Genomic DNA, 14,823 nt, shown 5'->3' with positions numbered 1-14,823 from the left:
AAATGTCTTCCTCAGAGCCATTTGGGTGGGCTAGTCAGGCTGAAGCCAATGTCATCCCACTTATTCCTTCAGGTTTCTCCTCATCAGTATTTCTTTTTTTTTTTTTAACGTTTTTTTCATTTTTGAGAGAAAGAGAGAGACAGAGCATGAGCAGGAGAGGGGCAGAGAGAGAGAGAGAGAGAGAGAGACAGAATCCGAAGCAGGCTCCAGGCTCTGAGCTGCCAGTGCAGAGCCTGATATGGGGCTCAAGCTCATGAACCATGAGACCATGACCTGAGCTGAAGTCGGACTCTCAACCGACTGAGCCACCTAGGCTCCCCCTCATCAATATTTCTTACAGACAGCTGAAATCTCCCACTCTCAGAGGACTAGTTTAATGTTCAAAGTAAGTTTATTACTGCTTGTAGCAAAAGGACATTATGAAAACTCATATTTACCTGTAATAGCATTCATGAGTCTTTAGGTACTTCTGTGGCTCCTTAAATCTGGGAATAGTCAGGACAGTTTCACTACCCATAACGCTCTGCAGTGGCTTCATGATATGCATGTGTTTAGGACAGCCACCAGGAATTAAGGGACTCACGTGAGAGGCTACAGGTGGACCCAGCCCTCATGGGAAGAAATCTGAGTGCATATTTTGGGGGATTTCATGGACTAGTATGATGTGGAGATGATGTCTTTGGATGATTTCTCCATTCCTCAAAGGGCTACTACCCCCAAGAGTAGGGCCCCTTCTCTTTACTTCTTTCAGAAAAACTCTCGTGTATCTAGGGGAGTTTTGGCAATTCTCAATTCAATTCTGAAAAATTCTGGCAAAGAAGCTACTAAAATTGAGACCTTGATAATTGGAAATAAAAGGGACGTGTTAAGATTAGTTTTCCTCATTCTTTGAATGACTTGAAATGTATTACAGTGGGTATAAACTCAAAGAATAGCTATTATTTAGTGCCCATGAGATAAGAGCAGTATCACCCCAGTTTTACAGATGAGGAAACTGAGACATAGGGACCAGGCCAAAGCAAACATTTAGTAAATGATCGTCAGGGAATAGACTTAACGTCTGCTGAAAAATCTAACACACTTGCCAAACTACCTACCTCCTACCTCTGAGTCTTATATGTTTTGGGTTTAATTCACCTTTGGCCTCCAGAAGAGCAACGTTTTGAACTTTCCTTTCTCAAAAGCAGGGCAAACATGTCCACCAACAAAAGAAACAAAGAGAGGGTGAAGTCACCGCACATGGCTAAGTTTTGAACGTAACTCTGTTTGGATGATATCATTTGACTTGATATGAAATATAAACAAACCTTCATCACGGTTTTCCCTATTTTCTCCACTCCTTATTCTACCTGAAACTTTGGTCCTTACATTTACTTAACTTTCCATACAGCCTAAGATAAGACTTGTGTTTCTTTTCCTTCTTCTCTTCCTGCATTAGATTTTCATGATCAACCTCAAGCGCAGAAAGGACAGACGGGACCGGATGTTACGCACCCTGTATGAGCAGGAAATTGAGGTCAAGATTGTCGAGGCTGTGGATGGAAAGTGGGTTGGGTTTTTTGTTGAACCCTTGCAAATGTGGTTAGAGCAAAGTGTCCAAACTTGGGTGACATGAAGAAAATATGAGGAATAATGCATAACGAAAGAAAATAATGAGGACAAATGCATAACGATCTGTATATCCTGTTGCTTGAGATGCTTGCCATAGCCTGCCTGGGCTGATCCCATTTCCCAGGAGTATGGCAGGAAAGTCACAATGGGAACTTGGTTGAATTCCTTCAAGAGTTTTGTTATTGCTTTTGTTTATTATTTTGTTTTATTTTGCTTTCCTTTGTCCTTTTGACACTTTAGTTCAAGGTATAGATTTTTGCAAAATTTACATTCCATGTTGTATGTTAGTTTGGCATATGAATGGCTCTAAGGAGTATGGCTAGAAGCTATTGTGAAGTTTCTTATCACTTCTGGAGAATTTCATCAATGTTTCTCAAAATGTGGCCTGGATACCCGTGTCAGAATCCTTAGGGGATGGTTAAGAGAAGAGCTTCCCGAGTCCCATCTCAGCGTTGCTTAATCATGATCTCAGGACTGGGGCTAGGAATCTAAGAAGCCTCAAGGTGATTCTTGAGTAAGTTTGCCACATAAAATATAGGATACTCAGTTAAATTTGTCACAAATATTGCTTGGGCTTACTTACACTAAGAAATTATTTGTTGTTTATATGAAATTTAAATTTGACTAGATATTCTATGTTTTACATGCTAAATCTTGCAACCCTGTTCTTTGGTGCACTAGAGTTTGGGAACCACTGCTTCAAATACCTAAGAGCCCAGGTTTTATTCATAGGCCACAAGGACCGGGGGAAACTAACTAGTTGAGTTGTGAGAGTTCTTTATGTATTCGGCATACAAATCTCTTGTCAGCTATATAATTTGCAAATATTTTCTACCATTCTGTGTGTTATCTTTTCAGTTCATAATGGCGTCCATTGCAACCCAAAAGTTTTTAATTTTGATGAAGCCCAATAAATATTTTTGTTGTTGCTTATGCTTTTGGTGTCATATCTAAGAATCCACTGCCAAATCGAAAGTCACAAAGACTTATTTCTATCTTTTCTTATAAAAGTTTTACAGTTTTATCTGTTATATCTCCTACATATTCCATTTTTGCTCCATTTTGAGTTAGTTTTTTATATGGTGTGAGGTAGAGATTCAGATTCCTTCTTTTGCACATAGTTTGGGCACCCCTGCACCATTTGTTAAAAAGATTATTCTTGCCTCCTTTGAATTGTCTTATCACCCTAGTCAAAATCAATTGGCCATAAATGTAAGACTTCATTTCTAGGCTCTCAATTTAATTCCACTGATGTATGTGTCAATCCATTTTTCAATCCATATACAGTTGGGTTTTGTCGATGCTTTTTCTGTGTCTATTGAGATGATCATGTAGTCATGTGATCATTTTTGTCTATTGATAAGGTGCATTATATTGATTGATTTTCATATGTTAAACCAACCTCACAATCCTGGAATAAATCCTACTTGGCCATGGAGTACAATGCTTTTTATACATTGCTGGATTCTGTTTGCTAGTATTTTCTTGAGAATCTTGGATCTCTATTTATAAGGAATATTGGCCTATAGTTTTCCTATGATGTCTTTTTCTGGTTTTGGTATCAGTATCAGGATAATACTGGCTTCATTGTTCCCACCTCTTCTTTGGAAGAGTTTTGAAACTTTTTGGAAATTTTGTGAAATATTGGTGTTAAATTCTTTAGGTGTTTGGCAAAATTCCCCAAAGAAACTAGCTGATTGTGTGTCTTTCTTTCTGGAAAATTTTATTACTAACTCAGCTGCTTTACTTGTTTTAGGTGTATTCAGAATGTCCATTCCTTTTTGAGTCAGTGGTTTGTAACTTTCTAGCAATTTGTCAATTTTATCTAGGTTATCTAAGTTGTTGGCATACAGTTGTTCATAGTATTATCTTATAATCCTTTTACTTTGATAAGGTCAGTAGGGGGTTGCCCACTTTTCGTTCCTCATTTTAATAATTTGAGTCTACCTTTTTTTTTTCTTGATCAGCTTAGCTAAAGGCTATCAATTTTGTTGATCTTTTCAAAGAACCAACTTTTGGTTTTGTTGATTTTCTCTTTTGTTTTTCTATTCTCCATCCACTTATTTCCACTGTAGTCTATATTTTTTCCTTCTGCTTGCTTTGGGTTTAGTTTGCCATTCTTTTTCTAATTTCTCTAAATGGATTATTTAGATCAGATTATTCATTTGAGGTATTCTTTTTTAATGTAGGCATTTATAGCTTTAACTAGCCCTCCAAATACTACACCAAGCCCATCGTGTAAGTTTTGATATGCTATGTTTTCATTTTTATTTATCTCAAAACATTTTTTCATTTCCTTTATGATTTCTTCTTTGACGCATTAGCTATTTAGCAGTGTGTTGTTTAATTTCACATATCTGTGAATTTTCCAAGCTTCCTTTTGTTATTGACTTTTAAATTCATTCCATTGTGGTTGGAGAACATGCCTTATATGATTTCAATCCTTTGAAGTGTATTGAGGCTTAATTCATGATCTATATGTTTTTCATGGTTTTTCTTAGAGAATGTTGCATGTGCACTTGAGAAGAAGGTGTATTTTGCTACTGTCAGGTGGCATGTTCTATAGATATCTGTCAGGTCTAGCTGGTTTGTAGTATTTTTCAAGTCTTCTCTTTATTTGTTGTTCTCCTGCCTAGTTCTATTCATTATTGATAGTGGGTGATTGAAGTCTCCCTGTATTATGGTTGAATAGTCTCTTTCTTCAGCTTCTCAGTTTTTGCTTTATGTTTTTGCTCTATTGTAAGGTGCATATATATTTGTAATTTCTGTCTTTCTGATGGATTGATTTTTTTTTTGAAAGAGAGAGAGAGAGAGAACAAGAACGAGCAGGAGTGGGGGCAGAGGGAGAGGGAGAGAGAATCTCAAGCAGACTTCACACCTAGCACAGAGCCCAACGTGAGGCTCAGTCTTATGACCATGAGATCATGACCTGAGCCAAAATCAAGAGTCAGACACTTAATTGACCAAGCCACTCAGGTGCCCCAATTCTTTTTTTTTATTATAAAATGTTCTTCCTTACCTCTAACAATTGCTTTTGTTTAAAAGTTTATTTTGTCAGGTATTAATATAGCTCCTGCAGCTCTCTTGTGGTTACTGGTTACATAGTATATCTTTTTTCATCTTTTCACTTTGAACCTATTCATACCTTTGAATCTAGCCTATCTCTTGTAGACAGCATAGTTGAATCATGTTCCTAAAAACTCATTCTGGTAAGCTCTGCCTTTGCTTGTGGGGTTTGATCCATTCATATTTAATGTAATTACTGATAAAGTAGGATTTATATCTGCCATTTTACATTTGTTTTCTATATGTTTTACATCTTTTTATCCTTCTGTTTTTCATTATTGCCTTTTTGTATTAAAAAGATACCTTCTACTCTACCATTTTAATTCCTTTGTTGTTTCTTTTACTACATTTTTTAAAGTTATTTTCTCAGTGATTGCCGTGGAGATTGCAATTAACATTTTGATTTATAGTAATCTAGTTTATATTAATACCAACCTCCTAGAAGAAAACATAGGGAATATGCTCCTAGACATCAGTCATGCCAATGCTTTTTCTGGGATTTGATGCCAAAAGCAAAAATAAACAAGTGGGACAACACGGCAAAAGAAACTATCAATGAAATGAAAAAACAACCCACCTAATGGGAGAAAATATTTGAAAAATCATCAACTTATGAAATATTTGAAAATATTCATCAATATATTAAAAATTCTATATCTGATAAGGAGTTAATTTCTACAATATATAAAGAACTCATTCAACTCAATAGCAAAAGCAACAACAACAACAACGACAACATCAGCAACAACCAAACAGCTTGATTAAAGAATGGGCAGAGATCTAAGTAGATATTTTTCCAAAGAAGATGTAGATGGTGAACAGGTACATTAAAAGGTACTCAGCATTGCTAATTATCAGGGGAATGCAAATTAAAACCTCAATGAGATATCACCTCACCCATATTAGAATGGTTATTATCAAAAAGACAAGAAATAACAAGTGTTGGCAAGGATGTAGAGAAAAGGGAACACTGATGGGCTGTTGGTAGGAATGTAAATTGGTGCAGCCACTGTGGAAAACAGTATGGAGGTTCCTCAAAAAATTAAAAATAGAGGGGGGTGGGAGGGAGGGGAGGGTAGGTGATGGGTATTGAGGAGGGCACCTTTTGGGATGAGCACTGGGTATTGTATGGAAACCAATTTGACAATAAACTTCATATATTGAAAAAAAATTAAAAATAGAGCTACCATATAATCCAGCAATTCTACTTTTGAGTATTTATCCAAAGAAAATGAAAAGATGAACTCAAAAATATGCACCCCATGTTCATTGCAGCATCATTTATAAGAGCCAACCTAAGAGTCCAACAGTGAATGAATGGATGTGGCACATATAAATATATACAATTAAATTTTATTCATCCATTTGAAAAGGAAGCCGTCATTTTTAACAACATAGATGGATTTTCAAGGCATTATGCTAAGTAGAATAAGTCAGACAGGAAAAGACAAATACCATACATATGGTCTCATTTATGTGTAGGATCTAAAGAGGAAAAAAAAACCAAATTCATACATATAGAGGACAGATTGGTGATTCCCAGAGGCAGTATTGGAAGGTGGATGAAATGGGTAAAAGGGGTGGAAAGGTACAAACCTTAAGTCATAAAATAAACAAGTCATGGAGATGTACACCATGATGAGTATAGTTAACAATACAACAATCTTGTATTGCATATTTGACAGTTGCTAAGAGAGTAGATCTTCAAAGTTCTCGTGATCACAAGATAAAAAAGTTGTAACTATGTGAGGTGATGAATGCTAAGTAGACATTGTGTTGATCATTTCATAATATATACAAATACCAAGTCATTATGGTATATGCTGGAAACTTATATGTCAATTATATTTCGATAAAAAAAGCAACTTAATTTCAGTGGCATACAAAAACTTAGCTTCTTATATTGCTTCATTCTTTTCCCCCTCCTTTGTTCTATTGTTGCCAAACAAATTACTTCTTTCTACATTATATGTCCGTTAACACAGACTTATATGCAGCTTTGATTTAAATCAGGTAAGAGAAGAAAGAGTTATAAATGAAAAACACTTATGCTGTCATTTATATTTACCTATGCAGTTACATATCCCCATGCTCATTATTTCTTTATATGGATCCTTATCACTCTCTAATTTCCTTTCATGCTGGCATGAGAACTTCTTTGGCATTTCTGGTAGAGATCTGCTAGTGATGAACCCTCAGTTCTTGTTAATCTGGAAATATTTTAATTTATCCTTCATTTTTGAAGGACAGTTCGAATAGATACAGAATTTTTGGCTTTTTCAGGTAGCACTTTCAATAGGTCAACCTACTGCCTTGTGGGCTCCATGGTTTCTGAGAATCAGCTGTTAATCTTATTGAGAATACTATATATGTAGTGAGTCACTTCTCTCTTTCTGCTCACAAGATTATCTCCACTATTTTTGTTCTTAACCTTTTTTGAGAAAAAAAAAAAAGTCCAAAGGAAAGATACTGTACATAGTTCCTTCCTGTCGTCATCCTCTTTAGTATTTAATGCCATTAGCCACCTTCCTTCATTAGGAAAATACTTTCTCAAAGCTGTCAAAAACCTGGTGATACTTAGAAGTACATTGGCAATTGTGAAGGATACACTATGCATAACATACCCTCTTGTCTTCCCAAAAGCTTGTAATGCTGCCATGACACATTAACCCTGATGAGCTCCTGAGGATTGATGGGAAACCTGAGAAGTCTTCCTCAATGTGCAGAAAGGCTCTGGGGAACATCCGGAACGCTCTCTTTCTGCCTTTTGTGGTGGGGACATCTCAACTTGTTGATTTTCAGACATTATCTCTCTCATGCAGGGCACTTAACACAAGCCAGTTGAAGGCCCTGAATATTGAAATGCTGCCTGGATATCGAGATCCCTATTCTTCCAGGCCTCTAACCAGGGGTGAAATCGGCTGCTTTCTTAGCCACTACTCTGTCTGGAAAGAGGTAAATAATGCTTGCTTGCTTTCTTGCTTTATTTATTTATGAGAAAGCATGAGCAGGGGAGAGAGAGAGAGAGAGAGAGAGAGAAAGAGAAAGTAAGTCTTAAGCAGGCTCCGTGCTTAGCGTGGAGCTCAATGCAGAGCTCAGTCCCATGAACCTGGGATCAGGACCTGAGCTGAAATCAAGAGTCAGATGCTCAACTGACTGAGCCACCCAGGTGCCACAATGATGCTTTATTTAGATATGCATTTTTGTAATGAAGAGGAAGGAGAGTGGGGCTTTGTAGGTGAGTTCGGGCTAGATATGAAGTGGACCCGTAACTCTTCTAGAGGTATGCTTGGAGGTTTCTGTTGCCTTCTGCCTCTCTCTGACATAGGCCAGCAACAAACAGGCAAGGGTAGCCTTATTGCCACTGGGATGATGACAGGGGAAGATGCCATTTTTCAGGAGGCTACGCTTCTATTGATGCATCCTTATCCTTAGTAGGAATGCCTGGTATTGTACGTATCCAGCATGCCATTGTTTATTAGATGATCTCATACGAGGAGTCACACAGAAATCATACGAAGTGGATCAAGAGGCCTGGACCCATTTTACCCAAGAGAAAATAACTAAATACTTAAAAATATTAAATTAAATATCTTCACAAGAAGTGGCAAAGCCAGGACTTGAAACCATGGCTTAGAGAACAGACATTGATGGAGGGAGGGATTGGTGTGTGGAGTCTTGATTAAGGGTCAGTTCCCACAAGAAAAGAGAAAGTCCCTAAAGGAAGGGCCTCTGAATGCCTTCTCTCTTTGAATGACCCAGTCTATGCTATCTTTTTTTTTCTTTAAAATTTAAGTGAAATGTAATAGATATGTATAAAATTATATAGAGCTAAAATACAGGCCAATGAAATTTCACAAACCGAACAACAATACAGCCATGCTAACTGGTACCCAGATCAAGAAACAGGTTGCCAGCTCCCCAGAAGCACCCTCTCTGTATGTCCTTCAAGGGAACAGTCCCCAGGGATAATCACCATTCGACTTCTAATAGCATAGAATAGTTTTGTCTGCTTTTGTAGTTTTGTTTATATGCATGGAACTACATAGGGTATTGAGGTATATCCTTGCAGTATCCTTTCATTTGTGAGATTCATCTGTAACATTGCGTTTAATTGTATATCATACATTCTCATTGTTGTAAGTAAACACCCCGTTTATGTAACCATTCAGCTATCGGATGGCATTTGCTTAGATTCCAGTTATGAGCTATTACCTACTGTGCTACTATATTCTTGACTTTTTAATATGTATTTACCTAATAAAAAATAGATATTGGACTTCTCACAGGGTATCTTCCCACTGATGCCCTTTACAGGTAATTGACCGCGAGCTGGAAAAGACTCTTGTTATTGAGGATGACGTGCGCTTTGAACATCAGTTTAAGAAGAAGCTGATGAAGCTGATGGATGACATCGACCAGGCTCAGCTGGACTGGGAACTGATGTGAGTGACAAGACAAGCTTATCCTAGAGCACTGAGAGGACACAGTCCTTTCCAGGGGGGCAGCGGGCCCCACCTCCCCAGTTGATAGGAGATACAGCACAGCTTTCCACTTTCCTGGTTTTCTCTCCATAAGTGTTCCCAGAAACAAGAAGTGAGTGGAGAACAGACCCTGGTTTCTGCATCTATACACTCTGCAGGCTGAGAAAGAAACTATGGAAGACGGTTTGCCAGACCTGGAGACTGCCTGCAGGTCAGGGGTCTTCAGATTGAGTGCTCACATGGGAGCACGGCAGAAATCCCACCAGTGAGGCAACAGATGCACGGAGACGTGTGAAAAGAGAGGACGAGGCATTCATTCAAGAGCAGGAGTCCTGTGTCACACTTGAGAGCAGGTTTCCTCTGTAGCCTCTGACAGTATGGGGGCTGAAGGTCAGCCTAAGAGTGCCTCTCTTGGGAAGGGCAGTGTGCAGTGCGGACAGTAAGAGCACTGAGCTGGGTTTGATGGAGGGTCAGAGGCTGCCATAGGAAAACCAGCTTACCAGGGTAATGCTGGTTCTGAGTTGACATGTAGTCAATGCTTTGGTAGCTGCCTCTGGGAATTAAGTCTCTCTCTTTCTCTCTCTCTCTCTCTCTCTCTCCTCTATTTCCTTGTCTCCCTCTCTCTCCCCCTTCTCTCTCTGTCTCTCCCTCTCCCTTCATTTTCTTTTTAAACCAGATGATACTTTTTACTTCTAATGAGGCAGAACGTTCCCAAGCATTACGTTGGCTTCCCAGCTGTGTGTCAAAGGCAATTTCATCAAATCAAAGCCTGTTCATTTGGAGTGGCAACAGGCAAGCTGTCCTTACTCCTCCCATCCTCAGAGGGAAACTTAACTATGGGCCCAGCTGGAATACTTGTCCTCTCAGAAAACATACCATTCTGAGCCCAAAAGAAACCTAGTGATGGCTGAACTAATCCATGGGGGAATAGACCCAGAAATCAGTACTGGGTAATAAAAAGAGACTGGCTCCCTGTCAGATGTCAGCCATGTGATTAGATTCTGCACTGTCCCTTAGGATCCTTGTTTGTTCCTGTAATCCTCCAGAAGTCCTCACGCCTCAGCCTTTCTGAGTCTATAGCTCTGCAGCCTGTGACTGCGCCTCATAGGCATGGAGCCTGGAAGCCATTTTATACTCACATGACCTGCGCAAAGGCGACTTTCACTTAAGCCTCAGAATCAGAGGACTCAACCTGGGGAGTCCAAGGCTTATGACGGGCACATGTCCTTGTCCACTTGTAGTTTAGCTGGTATATTTCTTGGGACCAAGTACCAACAGATCCAAGAAAGCGGAGTGGTTGGCTAAGGATATGGATACGGGAAATGATAGGGATACAGAAACAAAAATCTTTTCTAAATTTCACAGACTGATCAAGTCAAAATATTCCATTTATGTCAGTTATATACTATTAAAAATGGCGGTGGTTTCAATACTTTTACCTATCTCTTTCTAAAATGAATATGTAAGGTACGAACTTTACTGAAACTCAAAACATGAAATCTGATAAGCTGTCCATGGCTGCTATGTGACATTTCTCCAGAAAAAGGAAATAGGAAATGGGAAGAGTAAACTAACCCATTGGAATGATCTAGGCAGTGCTGTCCAACAGTAATATAACCTGAGCCACATACATGATTTAAAATTTCCTAGTGATCCCATTCAAATGGTAAAAAGACATTAAGTGAAATTAATAATACATTTTATTTAACCCAACATCTCTAAATATTATTACTTTAATATGTAATCGGTATTTAAACCATTAGTGAGATAGTCTACATTGTTCTTTCTACCATCTTTAATATCCAGGGTGTATTTTATGCTTACAAAACATCTGAATCTAGATGTAAGTTTTCAAGTGCTACAATAAACACCTTCTTGTCCTACTGAAACGATTTTGTTAAAGGGAAAAAATATTTTACACATCTTCAATTTTATTTTAAAATCTCAACTTAAACTATGTAAAATGAATCAGTTGAGTAGAGACTGTCCCTTGGGTCACATCTCAAGAGCTCAGAGGGACTTTCTCTTCCATTTGATGGTACATGAGAGAAATTTAGACTCTTTAGTCTGAGGGGACAGTGGCTGAAAAGATATGGTGTTTGATGTCCTGAGAAGAACTGAGGTGGACATAGGCTCCCTCTACAAACCCTCGGATGTTTGGATAAGAGGAATCCTTTACACGATGAAAGAGATGGTTTAAAGGCAAAATAGAGGAAGTCAGCTTTACCTCAAGGCAGGAAGCAGGCACCTCCTGAACTTGCCCCAGCCAAGTGGAAAACAAACAGATTCCAGACAAAAGTCACGGATCACAGATCTGTGAGTAGACGACGGGAAAGTCGGAATGGCTAAGGGTGTATCTTGTGCTGCAGAAGTTGTTCGAACAGGACAGGACCTGCCTGGATGCTTTTCTCAGAACAAAGTGAGGGCAGAGCTAGGTGTGTGTGAGGAGGAAGCCAGGCAGGCTTTCTTATTCGTTCTCCCCGGGAAGGACCCATTCGGGGCCACTCTGGTTCCCAGGTCTTTTACTGTAGACTGTTTCTTTCCCACAGCCTCTTCTGTCCTGTGTTTACCGCTAGCATCTGGAGAGCTGTCCGAAAAGTATCGGAGGCTGAAACTCTGGGGACTTGAAAACAAAAAACTCAGGATTCCCACATCTGGCCTTTTTTGTCCATTTCCAACCTCTGTAAACACAGCTGGAAGTCCCAAACCCTCTTTGGGAAGTGATCTGTGAGATCTTGTAGTCTCTCTACAGCTCCAGCCAGGCTGGAACACAGCGCTAGACAAGAGCAGTTGGGATGTTGATAAACGGAGCCAGGAAAACGGCCCCATTAATGGCAGGTGACAGTCACGGTTGGTGATGGGATGCACTTTGTGGCATGATCCATTTAATATAAGACACAGCTGGTCCAAGCTTTCAAAAGTATCTGTGAACCTGTGCCCCGTTCTTACGGATGTCTAATATTCAAACCGGGATTTTCTCCTCCTTCTACTTCCTTTTAGTTACATTGGTAGAAAGAGGATGCAGGTGAAAGAGCCAGAGAAAGCAGTGCCCAACGTGGGAAATCTGGTCGAAGCTGACTACTCCTATTGGACGCTGGGCTATGTCATCTCTCTGGAAGGAGCCCAGAAGCTCGTCGGAGCTGATCCTTTTGGGAAGATGCTGCCAGTAGATGAGTTCCTGCCGATCATGTACAACAAGCATCCCGTGTGAGTCTCCCTGCACTGCCTGCCCGTCCCTTGGGCGCAGCCCTCTCACATATTCTGCTACTCAGCTTCTCAATAGTGCATGACGTTTTCTAAAGATGTACTGCTTTCCTAAATGATCTTTCTCTAATCATGACCCAGAGGGGCTGACTTGAGTGATTATCCCCTTTTACAGATAGGGAAGATGAGGTGGAAACGGTGAGTTTTGCATAGGGGTCCACTGTCATACCCGGTGTGTAGTTTCACTGGAAATAATATGCTTGGTCCTCTCCTTGTTTTTGATCTTCTTATTTCCTTAAACTCATACACCTGAAGGTGAAGGTCATCTTCCTAAGCACCTCAAGGTCGTCAGTTCATTTCTCAGTCTATCATATGTACTTGTTGGCCAGGCAGGCATCCTCCTCCTTGCAGAGCTCACGGTCTGGTTGGGAATTCAGACTCACGAACAGTCCTCATGATGTATTGTGAGACCCACAATCATAGGAAATTCAGACCTCATGATATATTGTGAGACCCACAATCATAGAGATGAGTTAGAGGCTCAGGGAGGGTGGAGGTGGCCCCTGAGCAGGGCGTCTGTGGAAGAAGGCAGTGTGATGTTCACGGTTCCCACAGCACAGAAGCTTACACTGACCTAGTGTTTATCAAAGGGCATGGAGATTGGTGGTTCACCTGTCCAGTCTCCCCAGTAACCTGTGAGCCCATTGAGACAGGGACAGTCTCACATCTCTGGGTCCTTAGAACCTAGTCCAAACTCTACACATAATAGCTGCTCAATCAGTGATTCCTAAATTCATTAATGGAGCAGGAGACCAGGTTCCAGCCTCGGCTCCTTCTCTCAGTTGCTGGGTGATCTCCTTACTAGATGGGCTTCATTTTAGTGGTTGAGAATTCCTGTCCCGTGTCTTGCTCATTCTGACTCCTGTACTCAGTAAAGATGGAGCCCCTCACCCTCTTTGATGCAACTGACCTTATACCTACATCCTAGCAGGAATATGGAGGTCAACCATCATCCCTGTAACGGAACGAAAACTAACACCTATGGTACATGGACTGATTTAGAACCTAAGCAGATGTCCCCTCACATCTGCACAGGAGCCCTGGAGCGGGGGTGGGGGGGGGCAGTGGCGGGGAGAGAAGGCCAAGTCCTCCAACACTTGACACTCACAGGGAGCTGGGCTGCAAAGCCAAGTTGGCATGCCTGCAAACCGACACTGTTTCACTCATCCCACCAGATCTCAGCTAATTTATTCAGATCTCAGCTAATTTATTAATTCAGGAACAGGGCATTTGCCACACAGTAATCGCATTTATCTATCACCGTGGTCCAACAGAGCTTAGCTCTTAGCTTTTACAGCAAGACCTGAAATCCATCTTTTAAACGAGTTCGTCCAAAGACAACAGAAATACCTTGACTGAAGTTTCTCTTTGTGTGTTTGTCTAGGTCATCTGAAATCGTTTAAAGAAACTTTTATTGTGTTTGTAGACTAAACTTTTCCACAAAAGACACAATTTTAAAAATAATCAAAGGCATCCATGACACTTTAAGAGATAAGCAGCAAGGCCCCTATGCTCTTTCCCCCAGTTCTCTAAGTGTCCTACCCCCTCACACACCCCTACTCCTGTTCTTTGCAGAGCTGAGTACAAGGAGTACTATGAATCCAGGGACTTGAAAGCCTTCTCGGCAGAACCCTTGCTCATCTACCCCACACACTACACGGGCCAGCCAGGCTACCTGAGTGACACGGAGACCTCGACCATCTGGGACAATGAGACAGTGGCCACAGACTGGGACAGGACACATTCCTGGAAGTCCCGGAAGCAAGGCCACATCCACCGCAATGCCAAGAACACAGAGGCCCTGCCATCGCCAACCTCCTTGGATGCCATGCCTTCGAGGGACGAGCTCTGAGGGCTCCATGGGGGATTCACCACCCTTGGTTTTTTTCTAACGGGCTATTCATCTGTTTGCTCCAGTTTCTTTTAGTGGCCACAGTCATCTAACCAAAGTGGTCTGATGTAATTGAGCAAAGTTAATATATTCTTGACAGGGGAGGATAATAGGGAAACTTAACCCAAATTTCCTAGGATGGCTAGAAGATAGGCTTTATGGCAACCATCGAGATGAACTTCAGTGTAGACACCGAGCCCTTCAGCTTATTATCCAGATGATACTGCTTCCTACATTAAGGATCAACAGTATGGCCCAGAGACTCATCCAAGAGAAAAGTAATCACATCAGTAAGTGGGTGGGCAAGGTAGCCAAGCCACCTGACCACATCTGTTGGTCTTGTGGGCCCATTTTATATCATAGGTATGACCTTGAGAACTTGTGTATGTAATTGGGGAGGGGGATCAACTAATTTAAAATCAAAGTTATTGGGCTTTGGTTTAAAGGAATTCTGTCATAAGCCAAAGTTAGCTGTTCATCTCATTACCCAGTAGGGATGGGTGGGTA

The 14,823-nt window shown here is 40.5% G+C and overlaps 1 protein-coding gene across 1 annotated transcript in view; it reads left to right on the top strand.

The window, feature by feature from the left end:
- Positions 1–14,277, top strand: part of COLGALT2 (collagen beta(1-O)galactosyltransferase 2) — a 111,136-nt gene extending 96,859 nt beyond the window's left edge. Inside the window, exons 8-12 of the mRNA XM_047077303.1 lie at positions 1,439–1,545; positions 7,500–7,632; positions 8,995–9,122; positions 12,162–12,368; positions 14,001–14,277. Coding sequence (XP_046933259.1) covers positions 1,439–1,545; positions 7,500–7,632; positions 8,995–9,122; positions 12,162–12,368; positions 14,001–14,277 — 852 coding nt within the window. The remainder of the gene's footprint in view (positions 1–1,438; positions 1,546–7,499; positions 7,633–8,994; positions 9,123–12,161; positions 12,369–14,000) is intronic.
- Positions 14,278–14,823: the final 546 nt, after the last annotated feature.

Source organism: Lynx rufus, unplaced genomic scaffold (genome assembly GCF_022079265.1).
Source record: "Lynx rufus isolate CCGP_SWC_20201006 ecotype Redwood Valley unplaced genomic scaffold, mLynRuf1.p SCAF_15, whole genome shotgun sequence".
NCBI lineage: Eukaryota > Metazoa > Chordata > Mammalia > Carnivora > Felidae > Lynx > Lynx rufus.
Note: the sequence above shows the minus strand (reverse complement) of the source record. Positions and strands in the feature narration are given on the sequence as shown.